The sequence below is a fragment of the Mastigoproctus giganteus genome, chromosome 3 (assembly GCF_048544385.1).
Source record: "Mastigoproctus giganteus isolate SK-2022 chromosome 3, ASM4854438v1, whole genome shotgun sequence".
NCBI lineage: Eukaryota > Metazoa > Arthropoda > Arachnida > Uropygi > Thelyphonidae > Mastigoproctus > Mastigoproctus giganteus.
The window spans coordinates 228,623,919-228,647,287 of NC_143577.1; the positions used below are offsets into that span (position 1 = coordinate 228,623,919).

A 23,369-nucleotide genomic window follows, 5' to 3' on the forward strand; every position below is an offset into this window, starting at 1 on the left:
GAATTGGTAACTAATACAATTTACAAACCATGCTCACGACCTTTTATATGACCTTAAAGTCACAAGTGACCTTAAAAATGACATTTTAAAGAGATAAATACCTTAGTTATACAGCAAAAATTTCAACTCCCAAGGTCCTGAAACGAATTACCAAAAAACAATGTTATTGAGTTCACATTACAATATTTTAACGATACGATGGTGTCTCTGGAACGGATTAATATCGTAAAGCTGGGTACACTGTATTGTATAGCTACACACGTGGTTTGAAATGCAGTATTTATGAATGTTTAACATTCATTTTTTTTGCAATTAATGTTCATATTTTCGATTTTGTTCATACTTGGGGGAAAAAACTCGTAAACCCAAGAACTGCCTGTATAAAGTTAAATATAAAATCTTTGAAGTCTAGTGTTTACTACACTATCCACAGTGACTTACATAATTTATGCTACATGGGAGGGGAAGGAATTTTTTCTTTTTTTTTAATATTGTATTAGTACGGGTTCTCATTTTGTTAAAACCAAGATCATTCTGGATTACTGTGTACCTCTATAGAACAAACTTTGCAAGTTATGCAATTAAGTTGGACACTGAATATGATACCAAAATAGATCCATTTCCAATGACAAGTATTGTTCAGCACAAAAGTCAATATGCTCTTATATAAAATTAAGCTTTACAACAAGTTAAATATCCTCTGTGACGGTATAATGGGTTAGGAAGTAGCCATCTACTTGGAGAAATCTGGTTTGAATGCCATTGGAGACATTCTTAAAAGGTATTTTCTATTTGGGCAGCAGTTAACTGATCTTGGGTGGATAATCTCCCCCCACCCAAGTTACTCTGGAGTTGACAGCCTGCTAAACATGCAAGTTGGCCAGTGAACATGAATGCTCATAACAGACGGTACATGAATGGGTGCAGCACAACCAATATCAATGTGCCAAGGACCTTAAAAAACAACCAAATTAAATATTGTGGTTATTTCATAGTGTAAAATGCAAAGGGGTGTGTGTATGTGTGTGTGTGTGTGTGTAATAAAATGCAGTGATCATTATAAAAATCAATGAATAATATAAAAAGGAAATCTGCTTAATTAAAAGATTAACTTGTCAAAATGACCACATTTTGATTAGATCCACTAATGGTCATTTCAAGCAAGTTTTACTATATACGAATATAAAAGATAAAATTCCAACAATTAAAAATATTGTCAAATCCATTTTAAAAAAAAATCTACAAGTTTATTAAACATTTCAGATTTTAAATATAATCTGAAGAATTCTAGTGAGAATACGCTAGTAGGATGCGTTTCTTATGTCAACCCTTCTAAAATACTAGAGGGGACTGGCATAAATGGTGGGTTATACTTACCCATTCTCACTAAAATTAAATCATATATCCACGAGGGAAATTTTTGGTTGCCCCAAAAAACTTAATTCCATTCTAAAATCATGGATCCATCCCTCTTCGTTAGGACTTCCCTCAAATTACTGTTAGTTCCCTGGTGGAAGGAGTAATAGCAATTACATGTACAATTAAAATATATTAAAAATTGTTGCTGCACCTTCACATTTCTATCTTTTCATGATCATATGAGTCAATATTAAGTTATATTTTGTAAGATGCTGATTTATTGATTTCACAAGAAAACCGAAATTAAGAAAGTGATAACATCATAAATAAAATTAAAGGACATTTTAATAAATGCATTTTAAATGTGCACATTAATAATTTTACTTTTATCATAATTATAACTAATGATATTGCCTTCTAACAGAAATTTTACGTTTAGGTTAGTAATACACATAAAGCACTTAGTATAGAGTAAGCATTCTAATAAAATTTATTACTATATAAACAATTATCAGATACCAAAGAACACAACTTTCAGAATTCAATGTTTGTCTAAAAGGTAAAAGCTATATTTACTCTAAAAGAGAAGCTTTACTTTTGGCTTTATTACCATTTTATAAAAGAAAATGTAGGAATGGGTCATTTTATCTCAAGAGAACTCTACAAAAGAAAAATCATTTTTAATCTTAACATTAAATTAGTAAAGGAACTATTTCAATAGAACTATTGAAATAGTTTTAGAAAAGAATGTTACTTTGGATTATGCTGTCTGAGTAACATCTAGGAGACAATATTGTTCCTCCACCGACAGAGCTTGGGCTTGCCCTCAGTTCAAAACAATAACATTATCCACGAGCCAACGTAAAGTTACTCATACTGTTTTTAATCCAATAATACCAACACGGCAAATCCATTATTCAATTCATATGAGTTTTTAATGAACAGGTTTGCCTTCTTGATTTTATTTTATTAAAAACGATCATTTCTAGAGTGCAAGCCCAGGTTCTCTCACTGGAGAGACAATAAGTATCCCACAGACAGTATTCATTTAGAAAATGTATAACACATAGTGGCACTGTTTTCTTCTAACTAACCAAAACAGGTCACAAAATGAAGTTTTATTCAATTACCATACAGTGTATTTGGTCAATTTTGACAGTGTGTCAGCATCTAAAGCTCACTTCAGAAGCTTTAAAATAAAATTGGGTACGTTGGCAGGAGACAGAATGGCTTCAAAATAGCCCTTTGGGATTACGGTCCGAGCTGGAGTTTATGGAATACCATGAAGGATATCCTAATACTGTGTGTGTGTGTGTGTGTGTGTGTGTGTGTGTGTGTGTGTGTGTGTGTGTGTGTGTAAAGTCTAGTGGCAAATAATACTGTTGCATGTTTGCTAATATACCAATAAAATGCTATAATTAATACACTTCATCTTTACAGCAGCTCATAAAATCCATGTATAGTATTACTCTGCATTATCCATTAAAGGATGATTTTTTTGTAAATTTGTGATGATGTAATGCTCTTGAAATGCTTATAATTTCTGACAACCAGTGAGACAATTTTATATATAAAATATGCTTGTATAAAATGGTGCCCTTTTTACTTTAATAAATTAAATTTTTTAATTCACTCTTTTCAAAAAGAACTTTTTAAAAATAAATGCCCAATTTGAAACAAACTTTATAAAATGAAAATCAACCCCTAGCATTTTTGCTGTTATGGGCACTGCATCAGGCATCCATGTAAAATTTACTTATTTTCACTGATTACAATAAAGATATTATATAGTAATTTGAAATCAGCTCTAAGACAAGTATTTCGCAAGTTATCTAGAATGCCAAATAATGGCAAAATTAAGAGTTTTTTTGAGGTGGGGGTTTGCCTATTATTTTCAAAATCACCGAAGATAAATTTTGGATTCTGAATTTTTGCTTTTGAAATGAACTTTATATGATCCCTAATTAATAACACTCATTCTGAAAATGAAAGAAAGTTAGTTAATGATGCAGGCAGAAATCTGCACATTACAGCAACTAATCTTAAATAAAGTCAAGGATACTATGCAGGGCAATCCACATGTGCTATACTCCTAGTACTCCCTTGAATATAGATCTTGTTAAACTCCTATACAGAAAGAAATAGTCCAATTTGTTCTGTAGAGCAAAGATGTAAAAATTCCTGAGAAAATGCTAAATATTTATTTTGAGTACATGGGATACATTGTCTCTTGTCACAGGAGGTCACTAAATGTAAAATCTCCATTGTAATTCTATGGGGAAGAGGGGTGCAGTCCAGAAATAACTTCACATCCCCCTTCCTGGTGCCTATCCTAAGATTGATGCCTTGCACAGAATGCAGCCAAATACTTCAAGGCAGTGATTAACAGCAGAAGACCTCTGCATCAATCACCACCTTTAAATATTGGTAGCATTCTGTGCAAGTGGTATGTTATGCCTTACTTGTAGTGAAGTCCTTCTAAAGATGTGTTTCAGGAAATGTTTCAAAATGAATTTTTTGGTGAAAGAACAGAGCAATTGTTAAGTTTGTTTCCAAATAGTGAGAAAGTGTGTGACAATCATTATGACTTGATTTAGTTTGTGGTGATCATTTTTTGATGGTATGGTTAGCAAATTTAAAAATGGCAGAAAGGCCACTCAAGATCAACAACCTTGCATACCTTACTCATCACAGATACAGTAAGCACTCGTTAGTGATCACTGGTTATTAGAATCAAATTTCAAAGAACTGATTCAAATCAATAAAATGTACCACACTTTCATCATTTATTAGAATCACACCTTCAGTTATAAGAATCAATTTTGAACATCTGTGATATTTTTCTAAAGCACATTTCTGGAGCCCACAACCATAAAACAATTTGCAGTTTCCGGCTTATTGGGCTCTTCTGTTAGTGCAATAAATGGGTAGTAAACTCTATTGTTGCATTTGTGGTAATACTGACAGCTGGAATTCTGTGTTTTCACGTTATTATGGTGAAATGTGTTTCCCCTTCACTGAAATCTGCTCTTCATTTCTGTATAAAAACTTTATCTCACTTGTGTGTATCATGTTAGTTCCAATTTGTGTGTGCCGTGTGTTATCGATTGATGCTTATCTTTTTTTTTTTACTGCATTTTTTTTTTTTTTTGGTAGTAAAATTAAATGTCTGAACAGAGAGTGAATTTGAGTGTAAAAGATAAGTTATGGATTATAGAAACATACATAAATTAAACTGTCTGAAAGGGAAGTGGCAGTAAAATAGGAGTGCCTCAGTCATCTTATTAAAATCACGTCACACATTAAACACTGATTAGTGAAACCAGAAAAAGGAAATGCCAAACAGTAGATGAAGCTCTGTTCATTTGGTTCAAACAGACCAGCTCATTTAATGTACCAATCGATTGTAGCATTCTTCTTCAAAATGCTAATGATTTTGCTGAAAAACTATGCAAAGAGTTTAAGGCAATGGACGGATGGCTGACAAGATGGAAGGAGAGGCATCAAATCCTGTTTTTCTCTGAAGAAAAATCTTCAGAGAAAAACAGGATTCTGATGGTTCTGCAGCTGACACCTGGTTAAAAACCTCTTTGCAAACTGTTAAGCACTTATAATCCTGTAGACATTTTTTAATATAGATGAAACAGGGTTATACTACAGGGCTACCCCAGACCATTGCATGATTTTTAAAAATTCCTCTGCATCTACAGGAAAGATCAAGGACAGGATTGCAATTCTTTTAACATGAAACATGACAGGAACAATCAAGATGAAGTCAGTTACAGGTAAGAGTAAATTGCCTAGATGTTTTAACCCAATTAAAACAGCTGCCTGTTGAATATGCCAATAATACCAATGCTTGGATGACAGCTTCTTTATTTGAAGATTATCTTCGTAAATGAGATTTGCAACTGGATCAGAGAAACAGAAAAACTGCATTAGTTTTGAACAACCGCCCAGCTCATCCAAAGTTAATTTCCAAAAAAAATTGAATTAGTTTTTCTACTTTCAAATACCACATTGCTGATTCAACCTCCCAACCAGGGAATAATGAAAACCTTTAAGACCTTTTATAGACTGGATATGAGGAGAAGAATCATCCAGTCAATAGATGAAGGTTTGGGAACATCATCTGATATCGCAAAGCTCTTCTAGATGCATTTCATATGACAATGAGTGGCTAGAATGAAGTTTCCGAAACTTTCATTAGCAACTGTTTCAAAAAAATGTAGATTTATTCATGATGGTCAACTAAATCACGTTACTAATCACGTTGAAAAGCCTGAAGACATGGGTGAATAGAAGTTTAATGATTCGGTGAACATAGATAGTGATCTACAAGTTACTACAGCTTTAACAGATGAAGAAATTGCCCAGTCTGTTACTGATAATTTCACCAAGGAGGAGGAAAATGAACCCAAATGAATTCTAGATACAAAACTGGCAAACTCATGATGCTATAGGAGAGCATTGGAAGAAGCTGGTGCAAGTGATCATGGATATAGACTGTTATACAATATAGAAAAATCTATAAATAGACTTTATACTGATAATTTAAAGCAATCTAAAATAAGTGACTATTTTAAATTAATCATAATAAAGTGTTATGTTTAATATGTATATTAAATATAACACTTTGTATTATTTATTTTATTACCATTGACCATGGTAATAAAGTGTAAATTTGTGCTTTATATCTTTATTTTTATAGCCTCTGGGTAATATTTGTCAATTTTCGCTTATTAGAATCAAAATTCAATTTGCAAACATGATCACTATAACCAGCACTTACTGTACCTGGAAACAGCTTTCTCCACCTGAGCTACTCTAGCTCATATGATGAAAGCAATTGTGAAAATAGGCAAATTTATTTGGGGAGTCAAAGATGCACATCCTGCAGAAGTTGGATCCTGATAAAAAGCAAGCTCAATTATATTCATGCAAGCCCTGCAGACATGTCATGTGCAGATTTGTTTTTCGAACAAGTTTGAAAAACAATGAAAAACGATGAACAATAAAAAAAAATTTCAGGTGACTGATCAGTTGACAAAGGTTCTCCAAATTTTTTTTTTGAAAGAAGGGTTGATCCTGAAATGTGCTGTTCCAAAGGGTATTGCAATAACTGGAGAGTATTACATAACTTACAGAATCAATGTCTGCTTACAGTTAAACAGACAACTCACAATCTGCCACCATGCAATTTTATTTTGCACCATGACACATCCTGAGAGCCAACAGGGTTGTGGAATTTCAAAGTGACCAGGGATTAGAACACTTCAATAGCCCTTATTATTCAGATATGACTATTGAGTCATATCTGAATAATATTGGATTTTTAGTTAAAAAACTGAAATATTCTCCACATGGAACTCAGGAGGAACAACATACCCCCAAAAGAACACTTTGTAGTGTTAAGAGAATTGAGTATAAGGGCAGCAACTGAGAGTGGATAAAAAAGATCAGACAGAAAAGTAAAATTCACTGAAAGTCTTAATTTGTAACCCTCACAAGAAATAAACAGGTTATTTCTGGAACTGCACCTCTTAAATCCAAGGAATAATCCATCTTATGAATGCCCATGCCTCATCATGTAACAAAGGTGACTAAATTTTTCCCTGTTCAATAATGAACTTCTTCACCATGAAAAATAAGAAAAGAACCCTCCAAGGCCAGGTATAGAATGCCTCATAATTCTATTGCATCAGACTAAGGAAAAAATACTGATGAAAAGAAAAATAAATTAGCATTACAACAGCCAAAGGATGCAAAAAAAAAAAAAAAAAAACTATACTCTGGACACTAAATTTTGTAACCTATCCTCACAGCTACAGTAGGGTTCTTAACTGTAATTCAAAGAAATTGGAGCCCCTTACCAGAACATTGCATGCATTGAATATTATTATTTATGCAACAGTATCATGAGCCAAATAAAATGATACCCAAGCCATATTAGTGTTAGAGGAATAGAGATTAATAGACTCTTTCCCCTGCTGCTTGGCAAATTTTTTTTTTTTTTTTTTTAATCGATTTAGGGTTTAGTGAGGGAAAAACATATTTCCCATCTCTTATCCTATATTTCATTGCATCAAGACAAAGTCTTATTCATCAAGGCAAGCTATCTCGTGAGAGGACAGTAGAGGCCTGCACAGGCCTGGCCCTCGGCCCGGTAATAGGAAGGATGTGGGGTCTGTTTAGGTACAAATAATCATAATGAATTGTTATTTCCAAACATTTCGGATAATTTCCTACATATATATTTTTTTAAAGTATTTAAATTCTTAAAGGTTTTTTTAGAAAAAGTGTGTTAGTTGTTTGTTGACACTTTTAATTGACCAATAAGGCACATTTGCCAACATCTCCAAAATTCACTGAAATTTGTACTCTTTCATGGAATGATCCAGTCTGTATTTCTGCTCAGTAAAGCAGCCTTTACTCGTAAGCAGGCATTAAGTTACAATTTACGTTGCATCAAGAGTTATGTCCCCTGGCAATGGTTTCCTTTTTAGTTGTATGCATACAGTATATAGTATTTATTAAAAGTGTGATACCATTAATCCCTAGTTCTACTACATCCAAGATTTTGGGTTGACCCATTTTCAGTTCTAAGAACATTCACTTTTAAGACTTTCTAACTGCTTCTTTGCTATATCCAATACTGATCAAAAATTTAGACATACAGCTAAGAGGAATGCTTATACATCATTCATACAGTGAGAATTACCAAGCAGAAGTAACAGTCAGTTCTAATTTTTTAATATAAGTAGAGACAGATATCGATATTCATTTTGGAATTATATTAAATATGGTGAATTGAAAATTTATTATTTTCTTTTTTATATAATTAATATTGATAATTATTTTGGATAATTATTAATATTGAATTTTGAATCTGAAAAGTTTTTTTATTATTATGAAACTTCAAAGTAATGCTAGAGATTTTATTTATACAAAAAGTTTCAATTGGGGTGGAATACAAATCGATTCTTGGAGGAAATGAATTTGAAAAACAAATTCGGGCTTGGGTCAGGTTGTGTAAAAATAAATGTAGGCCCATGCAGACCTCTACAGGACAGGCATTCATAAATTGGCCCTGGTTTACCATAAACTGCAGTAATTATTTGGGGGTCTACAAAGGGTTCCTTGCACCAGAACACTGGGAAATGGCAGAGCCTAATCCACCTCTTCCACTCTGAATTTTATAAAGGGAGAGACTGTTGAGATGGGCAAGAAAAATATATTTATGCTCCTTGGAAGATAACATAAAACACATTGTGAATATCTTCCAAATATGCACACTACAAGGTAGTCTAACCATTGCCTTTTCCACAAATTCACATTTGTGTTGACTAAGGACCAAATAGCTAAACCACAAACCTGTTTGTGTAAAGTTGTCACAATCAATAATGCATGACTAACACAGAACAAAGTATCTAAGATTTTTTTTTTTTTTTTACCAGCAGTATTTGAAGAGCATAGCACAAGTGTAAATTCTTGATATGCAAGCATTTATACCAGTGTAAATGCTTGCACAAGAATAAGTTTAAGTTGCACACATCACTACTTTGTAAATCTTGCATATCAATTTTATTTATTAATTAGATCCATTACTCAGTGGCACATTATCCTACAGGCAAAAATACATCTGCCTAGGGTCCTGATCAGTTTTTGAAACAGAATCACTGTTTCAAAAACTCACTGCTGTTTCTTACTAATATTTTAAGTGATTTTTTTTTTTTTTTTAATCGGAAACTGAACTTTCTACTGCCAAGGTAAATGAACTTTACTTGAAGATTAATTTAAAAATTACATTTTTTTTAAAAAAATGGTTTTACCAATTTTGATGAAATTTTATATTTAGTTCTTATGTCATTTGTTTTGTTGTCACAATAAAATGAAATTGAAAGTGCTCTTTATTACTTTTTCCTTTAGATGGAACCCCCAAATTCCATTTTGCCTTGGGTCTCATGAAGGTATAATGTACCACTGCCATTATTACAGTCATATTAATCACACTGTCTAAGCAATGAAACACTTGATTCATTGTCTAGAATAATTGTCATTGTCCACAAGTCATAAAATCAACTTAATTATATAGGTATGTAATTTGCAAAATTTCACTTTTCTCATTCGTTTCTTTTTAATTTAAGCAATTAAGCCTACTTTTGTAAAACCAGCATTAAAAAAAAAAAAAAAAAAAAAAAAATTGCTTTCATATTATATTATAGCTGCAATTATTTTTGCAAATTAATGGAGGACCATTCCTTTACTGATAAAAGTATTATTCAATTCATTACAGCTGAATGCTTTAAAAGAACAATTATTATCTTACAATAACTAAACTAGAGAAAAGTAGATAGAGGAGGCAAAACCAAGAAGCTTCAGAAACTCTGAAATAGACAAAAGGATATAGTGCATGATATGGATGTATGCAATCAAGGCCTGGTTTAGGCAGATGTGCTTAAAGAGTTTGTGGAGACTGGGAATAGTATTGCGTGCACAATTTTTGTTGGAACAAGTTCTTTTTGTACTGAATTTGAACAATAAACAAACAGGCTAGATATACACCTGAAAATGACTTCTTCAGAAGGGTTTCATAGATTCACATAAACTTGACAACTGTTTTTAGTTAAAACAGAAACACTACAGACCATGTTAGAATAACAACTTACTCTGACAAAGTGCACATATACATTTACCTTTCTGGGCCTCGACAAACTGATAGGTGTGTGTCCAAACCAGTTACTGAAAACTAATATCCATACAGGCACTGCATCCAGTGGCAGCTTTCTAAACTTTTAATCTATAAATATGTAGTCAAAGATTAATTACCATGTCATTATATTAAATTCAAAAACTTAGAAAGTTCGTTTGATAAATGCACTATGACATGCTCAAGCAAACTTTCATAAGTTCCGGAAAAAAATCACATTATCTCTCTGAACAAAGTGTACCATTAAACATCAGCATCCAATCTTTAAGAGAAAATTTCCACATTTTCCACTCTCCAATTACTGCATGGCACATTTTAGTTGATGCAACTCTTGTTACAGTCTCAAGTTATATCTGATAAGCCTATGTTATTAATTTTTTTAAATTTCATTTATATACTGTCAAAGATTTTGCTGCTGCTAATTCTGGAAATTTTGAACCTATAAGACTAAAAACAGCGATTGTGCTACCAGTTTGCAGTGATTATGAATTTATTCCAATTTTAATGCATGAAAGATTTTAGGCAAGAATTTAGGTATCCTTATATAAAGAAGAATAGTAGACTTCACTGACCTGAAACCATCCAAGCCACTGCTTACGAAGTAACAGATCAATATCTTTATGTTGTTAGCTGGTGTTAAGTAGAAAAGTTTTGATTAAGACAGATTTTGCCAAAATTGGAACTATCATAGTGAATAAGAGACGAAGACAATAAACAAGACACTAGAGTAATAGTTAATTTCAATTTAGAAATTGTCAATATTTTAAATTTGCATTGGTGAAATTTATCACAGTAAATAAAACTGAATAAAAAATACAATGAATAATATATAGATCATCTAGTATTAATTATTAGAGCTCCCACTAAGGATGATTGAGCCTTTAATTTGACCTTTGCATATATCCCTGAGTCAAATGGAACCTTCCTTTCTCAAATATGTTAGGTTATCTTCAAATCTTAAATTTTATTCTCCTAAACAAAGGATTACTCATAACAAGCTCAGAATATCTGCCATCTCCTCCCACCTAAAATGTTAATCCAAAAGTTCCAGTATCTTTTTCTCAATTTTAAACCCATATCTCTGGAATTAACTACCCTCTCGTTCAAATAACATAGCAATTCATCTTCTGGCAACCTGTTTAAGTAGTAATTGGTGCATTCTGTTACAGGCAACTGAATATACTGCTATGAAATCACTTTTCCAACAAGTAAAAAAAAAAGCTCAAAGCACTCTACAAGTCTAAATTCTACTTCTGACTACTTCTCTCCACACCAGATGAGCAGGGTCCGTTAGAAATATATATATATAAAAAAGCTTTCCTCAAACTAACACTAGTAATTCCATCTCAAGCCCAAATGCATTAACCAGTTCATTACTAAATTTAAACAGGATATTAACTCTGATGTAGCAGTTGAAGGGAACCCAATATTAGAATTAATCACAATACCACTAATTCTTGTCAATAGTTTCTTCTTTACAGCCCCCAAACTCCAATGACCCACTTAACCTGTTTGGTAGTGACACAAAACCACATAGAAGATATTGCTATTTTGATCCTATTTAATCGAGAGCTCCAAAATTTTTAATATAAAAACCGTAGCCAAAAAAAATTCCTGGAGAGAATTATTACTACCGCACAAATAAAATGTTAAGGTAGTAAAAATATATAATATTGAAATTATTTATTTTAGTAATCTTTTTTGTAATTATTCCTTTTATCTCTAATAGGTATTTTCTATACAAATCTTTTTTGATATTTGGAAAAAATAGAATATCACCTTAATCGAAAGGCACTTTTGTTCCTAAAGCTTAGGACTTACATTATTTTAAATGTTCTTAATCTTTTCAAAATGAAATTCTTCTCTCTATAACATGGCAAACTACATATGAGCCAGTAATTGTTGGCTGGTTCTCTGTGAAAATTTTTGATAATACTAAATAGAGCTTAGCATTGCAACCTTCCACCACAAAGTAAGGCTGATTATAAATATTCCATTCACTTTGGTTCAAACTGCACTACCTCTAATGAACATTTAGAATTCAGAAAACTTAAAATAAGAAAATAGATTACATAAGATTAAATGTTGGCTGCATTCAGCACAGTCAAAATCAATAAAAGTCAAACAGAAGTCCCGTTGAAGGGGCAAAAGGCAATTTGTTAATTTACTACCCTACCTCCCATCTCTCACTGGCACAAAGAATTTACTGAAAAATCAAATCAGGAATTAACTATAAAAAAAAAAATTAAAAAAAAACTGTACCAGTAAATGAAATTGTCAGTAAATTCCCTTGAGAATTAACAAACATTCTACTCAGTGAAATACCATCAGCTATCTGTTTTTTTTTTTTCTCAAAAACAGACAGCTGACTTATCTTATTATATCTTTAAAATCTTATTCTTCAAAAATAATTTTAAACACATGCAGATATCTGAAAGGCTGCACACAAACTTAATCTGTAGAAAATCTAATCAAACTAATTCATTGCATTTCTTGTCAATTTTCTTCAAAACTAAACCTTTAAATCATTCTCAAATTTCTGTTATAAACATTTTTGATCTTGGAATTGGAATGAATTCCAAGGCCACCTGCAAAGCTAGCCTTCCACGAGTTGGATGAAACCTGACAAACTGCTGTCCCTCCCCCCCCCCCCATCTTCAGCTATTTTCCTGAATTTGAGTGGGACCTATTGAAACTTCCATGTACATGTCCCATTCTTCACTAATAATTTCCTGTAAACAATGCTCGGTATGAAGGAGTTTACTTATGTACACATTTCTTCTACCAAGGTAGTTTTTAAATGCATCGTTTTAATTATATATCTCATACTGTGAATATCTTCAAGAGTTGCCATTGCACTACCTCGAATAAGTAACGGTTCACCTATGGAGAGGACTAATGTTACAGATTCTCGTTATGTTATAGCTTATATTCACAATATAAGCTATAATTAAAACGATGCATTAAAACTGAGTTGATAGTAGAAATGGTGTGTGTGCATTACCCATGCTTAAGTAAACTCCTTCATACTCTTAGGCATTTAGCCAAGAAATATATCTTTTAGAATGATGCAGTATCTTTGTTTATTTTCTATGGATTACAAGAGTTTAATTGTTTAGTTGGAATTTAACAGATATCACATGAGTATGCAGCAAATTCTGTGACAAAGTGGATGAGTGGATCAATAAGAGAAGAACCTCTGTACAACAGGCCCTCTCCAACTGAACTCGCTATACAAAATATATATATATATTTTTTTTTTTCCTGGAATTTTTGCATTTCCAAACAAGCAAATCTGTTTAGAAAACAAATGTGACTAATGTGGCTAAGAGGGGGGGGGGAAACCACAGGTAGAGCTCAAGATATTTCTTCGAGCAATGAGAAATGGAGAAAATTCGAAAAAGAATTGATTTTACAATAAAAGCAAGCACTGTCTAATAGATGGCATATCAGTAGTTTTGTTTAAGGATAGAAGTAATGAGAATTAAAAGCCCCTCAAGAGCTTCTTGGCAACTGCAGTAAAAATGGGTATGTGCTAACCCCATTTTTGATGTACCTTAAACTTTCTGAAGCCAATATTTTTCTAATGTATATAACTAATTATGGATCTAAGACTGGTTTCTCTCTTCCTACATCATTTTCTATCCCAATCTTCCAAGTTCTGGTTTCCACTTTAAAAATAATTAATTACATGGCATATCTTTGTGAATTTACTACTTGTATCTAATGCAAAATAGTATCATTCTCTTGACTACTATTTTACATTATTGTATCTAGACTACATAATTATGAATCAGTTAAAATAAGGTATAAAGTATTCCATTCACTTTTTCCTTGAAATCAAAAATTTTATATGCTTAGTTATGTGAAATTATATACTTTAAATAACAATTACTTACCATCACTGTGAAGTGCGAATTTGTATCATCATGTAATCCAAGTGACATTTAATCATTCCTAACACTGCCTGAAGATACACAAAAAAACATGTATTCAGAGCTATAAAGAAGTGGTAGTTATTTTTCGAGAATAACAGACTGAACTTGTTGGGATGAAAATAAGCCAACTTCACTAACTGTCATTTCCAATAATCGAGTTCATGTATCACAAAAAAAAAAAGGGGGGGGGGGACTCATTTTATTATGGTGGAAACCTGAATAGTATTCTCTAAAATACCAAGCAGGGGTCAGCTATTAGAAAGAATAATAAAGGATATGTTTTAATGCTTGAAAGGAAGAAAGACAGAAGATTAAATTAAGAGTACGGAGTCAGTCGTCGTATAGCACGATAGCTGTGTTCCTAGAAATCCTTGTGCAATGCAAAATCATGCAATATAAATAACAGGCCCTATGGAAAAAATAGGGTTAGGTGCCGACCACCCAAGATTGAACACACATTTGTAACCAAAACATTACCAAACACAATAAATAATCGTAATAAAATACGTACAGTGAAACTTCTCTTAACGGGCACCTCTCTACAACGGACATTTTCAAATTCCCCAACTAACCTCTATTGGTTTTAACGTGTTTGCAGCTTCTGTCTAGCGGACATTCTCTGTAACGGATGTGGACAGGCAATCTGCACTGTTTCGTTTAGATTAGCACTTAATTTGATCTCCCCATAATGGACAGCCGCGAGCTTACGGCCCTTTTTCTAGGAACTTTTCTTCCACGTATTGCCTCAATCGTGTGTTTATTTTCTATTTCCGATTCTCTGAAATTACGTCGCGGTTCTAAACCCTTTTTCAAGAATTTTAAGGCACGTGCAAAACTTCTGATGAATTCGGTGTGTGCAGGGGGGGGGGGGAATGTGGTCGGCCTTTCGTCTTTTCAGTTTCAGTTTTGTTCAGTGTCGTGTGAAGTGCACAATGTCTTCTCGTAAACATTTAACTTTAAAAGATAGTCGAACTCATTAATGCATATGATCGGCAAAAAAATAGTGTTCGCACTCTCGCTACAAAATTCAAAATCGGGAAGATGCAGGTAAGCGAAATCCTAAAGAAAAAAAATGAACTGTTCAAACAATTTTGGCAACACTGAAATGATCAGGTTCAAAAATCATTCCTGAAAACTGTTGGACTTCAAATTGACAATGTTAGATAAGAGTGGTTTTGTCGCGAATGTGCTAAAAAAAAAACTCCCATTAATGGGCCTATTATTAGGGAAAAGGCTTTGGAGGTTGCGAAATCTATGGGAGTAAATGAGTTCAACGCTTCTGTGGGATGGCTAGACAAGTTCAAAACTCGGCATAAAATTTCTTGGAAAACCGTAAGTGGTGAAGGTGGATCTGTTGATACTGGGGTTGTAACAGAGTGGACCGTTAAATTGGAAGATTTATGTCGTGATTTTGAAGCTAAGGATATTTACAACTGTGACGAAACAGGGTTGTTTTTTAAAGTTCTTCCTGAAAAAACAATGAGTCTAAAAAACGAAAAGTGCCAGGGCGGAAAAATTTCTAAGGAACGCTTGACTGTACTATTGTGTACAAATATGCTGGGAGACTCTGAACAACCTCTTGTTATAAGAAAACCACAAAATCCTTGTTGTTTCAAGGGCATAAAGTTGAATCTTGAATGTTGATTGGAAGTCTAATAAAAAAGCATGGATGACACGAGATATCATGAGCTAATGGATGTCACTTTAACCAAAACATGATTCGTCAAAACAGAAAAATTATTCTTTTCATGGATAATGCAGCATCTCACCCGCACATTGAATTGTCCAACATTTAAATCGTTTTTCTGCCACCAAACACATCTGCAGAGTGTCAGCCCTTGGATCAAGGGATAATAAAAAATTTTAAACTTCACTACAGAAAACGTGTTTTAAGACATCTCATTGCAAACACGAACGATGTAACATGTGCGAGTGACCTTGCAAAGAAAATCAGCATCCTAGATGCGATTCAATGGATTTCCTCTTCAGTAAACGCAATTAGAAAACAAACTGTCGTGAACTGTTTTGTAAAGTCTGGCTTCTCAAACGTTGAAGTTGTGAACAGCAATGTGAAGCACCAAGAAGAACAAGAACTTCAACATCTATTGATAATGTACGATACTTCACCTACAAGTGACCCTGGCTACAAAGATATAGACTCGAACCTCACTACAGAAGATGGTGCTATAGATATCAATGACATTATCATCGATATTTTTCAAGAAGTTCCTCATGAGGATGAAGAAATGGAAGGAGGTCATTATGTCGAAGAACATATTAACGACGAAACACCGATGAAAATAGAAGTGCTCATACAAATCAATCGTTTAAAAATGTTTTTCGCCGCTGAAGAAGATACCGAAAGACTTTTGATGGTTTCTTCACTCCAAACAAATGTTGAAAACAAAATTATCAGCCGGAAGAAGGTGCAGAAGAAAATAAGTGATTACTGTATGTATTTTTCATAAGATAAAGTCATAATATGCATAGCACAATTGTACGTATATTATTTACAAAAAATATTGTGCAAAATCTGTATATATTTTAATTTAACATTAAATGTTTAACGATTTTTCTTTCTTTCTTTTTTTCTCCCTCAGACTTCTTGTTAGCGAACACTTCTCTCTAACGGACACATTTTCGTTCCCCATGGCTGTCCGTTAAAGGGAAGTTTCACTGTATTTTATTACGACTATTACGTAATACGTTGCTAAGCTTTTGCTTCTATCGTAAGCAAACTTGATTTTTTGTTTGATTTTCTATCCAAACAGATGACAGCCGTTCCATCTCTTCCAATTCTTTGTGTCTTAATCTAATGAATTTTAATTACAATGAGTTGTTCCTGCTATGAAAGTTGTTTTTATTTTCTCTGCATTCTTTCTAATTCTCGGCGATGCCTCCATTTAGGCCAATAGCATGTGCAATATCACATGGTCTTAATTTCGCTCGAAGTGTTTCAAAATTTCATATTTTTTCTCTATCAACAGAGGCAGACTGGCCATAAGCCTTACCGGGGAAACCCTGGTGGGCCGGAGGCCAGAAGAGGATGGAGGCCAGTGTGATTTTGGTCATAAACGCTAGTATGAGGCCGCTACAAATTTTCCCAGGTAAGAATTTTTGACCCAGTCCGCCTCTGTTTATCAATATTGCTTTTCTTTTTCTCTCTGCATCTGTAGTGTCTTCACCAGGACGCTTCTTTTTCACACCTTTTAAGTATTTTACTCATTTGGGAATAAAGCACAATTACAAAATGAGGAGGCACACTTGATACACATAAACAAAGCACCGCACATGTAACAACCGAATAAACAACACCGTAAAGGCAGACACACTAACACCTCACATTTTACTAAAACACATTTCTGGGGGTTACTACCATAAAACAATAAAAACTATTTCCAGTTGCATTTCTGCTAGTGGAATCTGTTATAAACTGGTAGTAGTAGTGGCATGTGATGCAAGAAAGCAAGTGTATGAGCTTATGCAGCATCAGCCAAAAAAAAAAAAAAAAAAAACACCACACACACCATTCCCTCCAAATGCCTGTCCAGTTCCTCAAATTTATTTAACCTATCAACTTCCCACAACAGATGGAAGTTTATTCCAGCAATTAACCACCCGCTGGCTAAAGGCAAATTTCCGCACATATATTCTACATCTGTCTTTTCTTAATTTGAAAATATGCCCCTTAGGTTCGTAACCTGAACAAGTGGAAGGATCCCATCAGAATTCAGCGTGCTCAACCCATTCAAGGCCTTATACACCTCAATCAGATCACTGCACAGGTGCCTAGTCTCCAGCCACTGCAATTTGCAGAACTTACACTTCTCTTGGTAAGAGAATCCCTTCATTCCCCTCGCCAATCTTGTTTGCCCTTTTCTGTACACACTCAAGCAAATCTACATCCTTCCTAAAATGAGGCCTCCAGACCTGTACGCAGTACTCAAGGCGTGGCCTGACCATTGCCTTATACAGAGGGACAATCACCTTTTTCCTGCTAGCAAAATTCCTATATATCATTGACAAAACCCCATGACCTACCCTGGCAGCCTGTCTGCATTGCTCAGAAAACTTCATATCTGACTGCACAATTACTCCCAGGTCTTTTTCATTTTCTACAACCTTAAGTGTAGTACCACACAGTTGGTACGTTTCTCTGGGGTTACTTCTACCCATATGCAATACTTTGCATTTGTCAAGGTTAAACTTCAGTTGCCACTTCTTAGCCCATCTGCCCAAATTATCTAGATCCTGTTACAGTAGCACACTGCCATTACTGTCATTAACAACCCTGCCAACCTTTGTATCATCTGCAAACTTCAACACTAAGTCTGATATACCTTCATCAATATCACTGATAAATATACAAAACAACAGAGGACCCAACACCGAACCCTGCGGGACTCCACTAATAACATTAGTCCACAAAGAGCAGCACCCATTGATTACCACCCTCTGTCTTCTCCTACTCAACCATCCTTTTATCCATTGTAGCAACTTGCCCTTAATATCATTCTGCTCCAATAGTCTTCCATGCACAACGGTGTCAAAAGCGATTGCATTTGCGATAATACCGATAGCTGTAATTGTGTGGGTTTTTACGTTATTATGGCAAAAAGCGTTTCCCCTTCAATGATATAAAAAACAAATACATTTTCAGAATCTTCTCTTCATTGCTATCATGTTGCGTTCAGTTGGGGTGATACCACATTCAGCTGCCATTTCTTGTAAACACAAAGGCGAATCATGCATGAGCGAATTCAGTTCGTGTTATATTCGATATCGTTCCCCTATTTATAAATCGTGTATGATCGAATTCATGTAGTGTAAACACGTGTTATACGAGGACTGACTGTATAATCATGCTCAAGTTGTTACAAATAGAAAATTGAACTACCACATAAGCTGAATTAATTATTCAATTACAATTTGGATGAGACAAAGCGGCAAGCTTTCAAATGTTTTGGAACCACAATGTATTAAAAACTGAATGGCATCTAAACAATATCATTGGCTGAAAAAAAAAAAAAAAAAAAAATGCCTGAAAACAGATCAGATCTATTTTCATGGAAATTCTGACAATTCAAATTTAACTGGATGCAAATGAGTTTACATCAAAACAGGACTGGTTTCGAAGCACTTATGCCTTAAAAACCATAAAGCTTCTTCATCTGAGCTGAAAAGAGAATGGGCAGAACGTACAGAAGTGGTAGCAAATGCAATAACAGTCAGAGGCCTCTTCAAAAATGGACTTATAGCTCTTGGTCCTAAGAAGCCCCTCCTCACAAAAAATTAAAGTCCGATTAATTTGGTGTAAGGAGCATGTCAAATGGAACCCCCCCCCCCCCGAACAGTGGAAGTGAGTTATTTTCTCGGATGAGAAAAAAATTCAACCTGCATGGCTCTGACGTCTACAGTGAAATTCCCTACCAGCCAAATGATATGGCTGGTAGGGAATTTCGTACTGCGGAGTTCGTCACCTGCAGTTTATAAGAGATTCCATAAATGCCAATGGATACCTGGCTATATTGGAAGGCAAATTGCTGCCAAACATTAGAGACCATTTCAACCTGCCAAGTAACTGCATCTTTCAGGGAGACTCTGCTCCTTGTCATTGGGCAAAAAGTGTAAGTAGACACTTCTGTAGTTAGTTTAGCTTCATTTCTGCATTAGAGGTTCGACAGTAATGTGTTTACATTTGTTACAGGTGAAAAAAAAAAAAAAAAAAAATGGTTGGAAGAACAGTCCATTACAACTCTTAGCTGGCCAGGAAACAGCCTGGACCTGAATCCTATAGAGAACTCTTGGCATCGTGTGGAATCTGCAGTTGCCAGAAAGAAACCAAAGACCCTTTGTGAACTTAAGGAAGCCATAATTCATGTTTGGAACCACAAACTATCAGTTGATAGTCTTCAGAAATTGATCTTGTCAATGCCTCAATGGCATGCTGCTGTCATCAGGGCCAGCAGCAGTTCAACTAAATATTAGTTCACGCATGGTGAACTTTTCCATTTAAAATGATAAACTGAAGGAAACTGAGGGCTCCTGATAACATTTCAGCCATAATTGTCATGTTTACCAAAACTGTTGTATAAAGGTTGCAAATGCTCATTTTGGAATATTTTGAGAGCACCTATCAAATATTACTTAGCTTTGCCTTCACTATTAATAAATACTGTATATCTTTTGTTTATATTTGTGATGCTAGTCATTAATGTAACATACCATTGTGAAAAAGGGTTAGAAATATGAAATTCCTAGGTGATGCACTTTCTTTGAACACCAGTGTATATCAGGCTTAATGTCCAAGTTTGCAGATGATATAAAGGTTGGCAGTATTGTTAATGACACTATGCTACTGCAAGGATCTAGAAAAGTTGAGCAGATAGACTGAGAAGTGGTAACTGAAGCCTTAACATTGACAAATGCAAAGTACTGCATATGAGCAGCAGTAACCCCAGAGAAAATTACCAACTGTGTGGTACTAAACTCAAGGTAGTGGAGAATGAAGAAGACCTGGAGGTAATTATGCAGTCAGATATGATGTTTTCTGAGCAGTGCAGACAGGATGCCAGAGCAGGTCATGGGATCTTGTCAATGATATACAGGAATTTTACTAGCAGGGATAAGGAGGTGATTATCCCTTTATATAAAGCAATGGTCACGCTGTCTTGAGTACTGCATACAGTTCTGGAAGCCTCATTTTAGGAAGGATGTAGAGTTGCTTGAGCATATACAAAGGGCAACAAGATTGGTGAGGGGAACGAAGGGTTGGTGTTACCAATAAAGGCTTAAGTTCTGCAAATTGCAGCTTCTGGAGACTAGGCACCTGTGAGGTGATGTGATTGAGGGGTATAAGGTCTTGAATGGATTGAGCAGGCTCAGCTGATGGGATTCTTCCTCTTGATCAGATTAAGAACCTGAGAAGCCATAAATTCAAATTGAGAAAGACAGTTGTAGAACAGATGTCTGGAAATTTGCCTTTAGCCAGTGGGTAGCTGATTGCTGGAACAAACTTCTATCTGTCGTTGTGGAAGTTAATAGCTTAAATAAATTGAAGAAAAAACTGGACAAACTTTTGGAGCAAATGTATGGGTGAAATGGGAAGTGTTTTTTTTTTTGTTGATGCTGTATAAGCTTGCTCTCTTGCATCGTATGCCTCTACTAATGCCAATTTCATATATAATCAAGGAGAGGATAATATTCAATATACATGCTTCTGCAATGTGATTTGTTTATGCACAAGTCCCTAAATTCCTATTTAAAGAACATTCCTCAATAAAAAGTGGAAATCTGTTTTTCAGATTTAAAAAAAAAAAAAAAAAGCTAATTTGGGAACATTTTGGTCTTCATATTACATTTCTCAGTGAAAGTTAATTTATTCTCATTTGCTCAGATAGCTACTCAACTTATTAAGAGATTTTAAGCGTTAGGAAAAAATTCTTTTGGCCCTAGCAAGCACTAGTTAGTCACAGAATGCTGTTTATTTTGAATATAGCAACATTTCATGACATTGTTACAACATTTCATGATATTGTTACAGCCTCCCTCAGAGGCACTGAGGGAGGCTGTAACAATATCAAACTGCTCTAACTATTCATTAAAATAATAAATCTTTATTCCCATCATAGCAGGTTGCCAGGGGTTAAAAGATTTTTGATTTAAAGAATTTAGTCAGATAAAACACTCTACCAAGTATCTTATTGTGCAGTAGATGTTATAATACTCCAAACTAAACCATGCTGTTCTTCTCTGCTAAAATTTCTTGATCAGATTCCCCTGTCAAGATTGTAAATATAGTCCAAACTAATATTAGGTAGAGCGGCTGATATCACAAACTGCTTTCAAAATCACTCTTTAAATATACATTACATAACAATCTGTGTGGTAGAATCAAAAAAAATCCCACAACTTGAATCTGTCATTATCTGTTGTGGTGAGGACTTCTACAACACTGTCACACTTCTTGTAGCAGAAATACCACTGTTGGTAACAGTCATTTCCTTACAACATCCCTTAATGCTTCCGTTGTAGCAGATTTGCCAAGATAAAACCTACATTTGTGCTGCTACTCTAGAATTAACCTACATAATATAAAATGTTCCTCCACCAACGAATTAAAATTTATAAAGAAGCTGATTCTACATTAAGTCAATCTGATGTCAAATACTTTAAAGGAATACCAAATCAAATTCTCTCCTCAGACTATAGAGTGGTTCTGCTTCCCCATCTGTGTAAAGAAACTAGTTGTCTCTTATTATTACTTAATTTTAATTTATAGAACAAAGTTAAATATGTGACCTACTTTAATATTAACAGAATACAAGCAGTACCCACAGACTATATTTCTTCCAATATCAGGCATATTGTCCACAGACAATATGCCTGATATTGTCCCGAAAATTTTTGGACAATTCATTATCATCTATATAAGATACTACTGAAAAGTGCAGAATATTAAAAAGTACACTCAAAACCTAATTCTCTATGCAAATAGTTGTATTCTAGCTGTACCCATTGCAAAAATTTCTCAATTGGTAGCACAGTTTACCTGACATTTTCCCAAAAATGTTTTGGACAATTCTACTGAAAAGGGCAGAATATTAAAAAGTACACTAAAAACTCACCTTTCACTATAAAAACTCAGTCAGACTTTCATTATTATTGTTTTTTTCTTTCGTTTTCTTGCAGGTGCTTCTACTGTCCAGTACCTCTTCAGTATCCAGCAAATGTCAACATTTCAACTCCCCTGGTACCTCATCTCCATGGGTTTAATGTCCTGTTTAAACCTTTCATACTATTCTTCACTGACACTTCCAAATTTGGATGTGTAAAAATGTACCGTGACAATCATGTTGCAGCCCAACTTCTTGAAGTTGGCCAGCATATTTTCAACTGTAGTCTGGATCTTTATTATTCTCTAAAAAATTCCCAACCACACACATGAATTACTCTTTTAAATTTTGTTTCCTCATTAGTGTGTGAATTTAAAGTTTTCTCTAGCTGTTCTAAAGAAATGTAGTGTGTTTTGTTGTAGTAGTGGCATGTGATGCAAGAAAGCAAGTGTATGAGCTTATGCAGCATCAGCCAAAAAAAAAAAAAAAAAACACACACCATTCCCTCCAAATGCCTGTCCAGTTCCTCCTTAAATTTATTTAACCTATCAACTTCCACAACAACAGATGGAAGTTTGTTCCAGCAATTAACCACCCACTGGCTAAAGACAAATTTCCGCACATCTTTTCTACATGTCTTTCCTTAATTTGAATTTATGCCCCCTTAGGTTCGTAATCTGAGCAAGTGGAAGAATCCCTTCAGAATTCAGTGTGCTCAACCCATTCAAGGACTTGTACACCTCAATC

At 34.3% G+C, this 23,369-nt stretch overlaps 1 protein-coding gene across 6 annotated transcripts in view; it reads right to left on the reverse strand.

Annotated features, from left to right (window-relative positions):
- The window catches only part of Rap1 (RAS oncogene family member Rap1), a 138,350-nt gene that overhangs the window by 91,334 nt on the left and 23,647 nt on the right, over positions 1–23,369 (reverse strand). Inside the window, exons 2-3 of one of the 6 annotated variants that reach the window (XM_090369673.1) lie at positions 10,642–10,699; positions 1,378–1,507 (exon numbers count right to left, since the gene is read on the reverse strand). The exons of 2 other annotated variants lie outside the window; for them this stretch is intronic. In XM_090369673.1, the coding sequence (XP_090225799.1) occupies positions 1,378–1,381 (4 nt within the window). In that variant the 5' untranslated portion in view covers positions 1,382–1,507; positions 10,642–10,699. Of the gene's footprint in view, positions 1–1,377; positions 1,508–1,969; positions 1,991–10,641; positions 10,700–23,369 lie in introns of those variants that run through there. 3 more of the 6 variants (XM_090369676.1, XM_090369672.1, XM_090369678.1) reach the window with 3 other exon arrangements.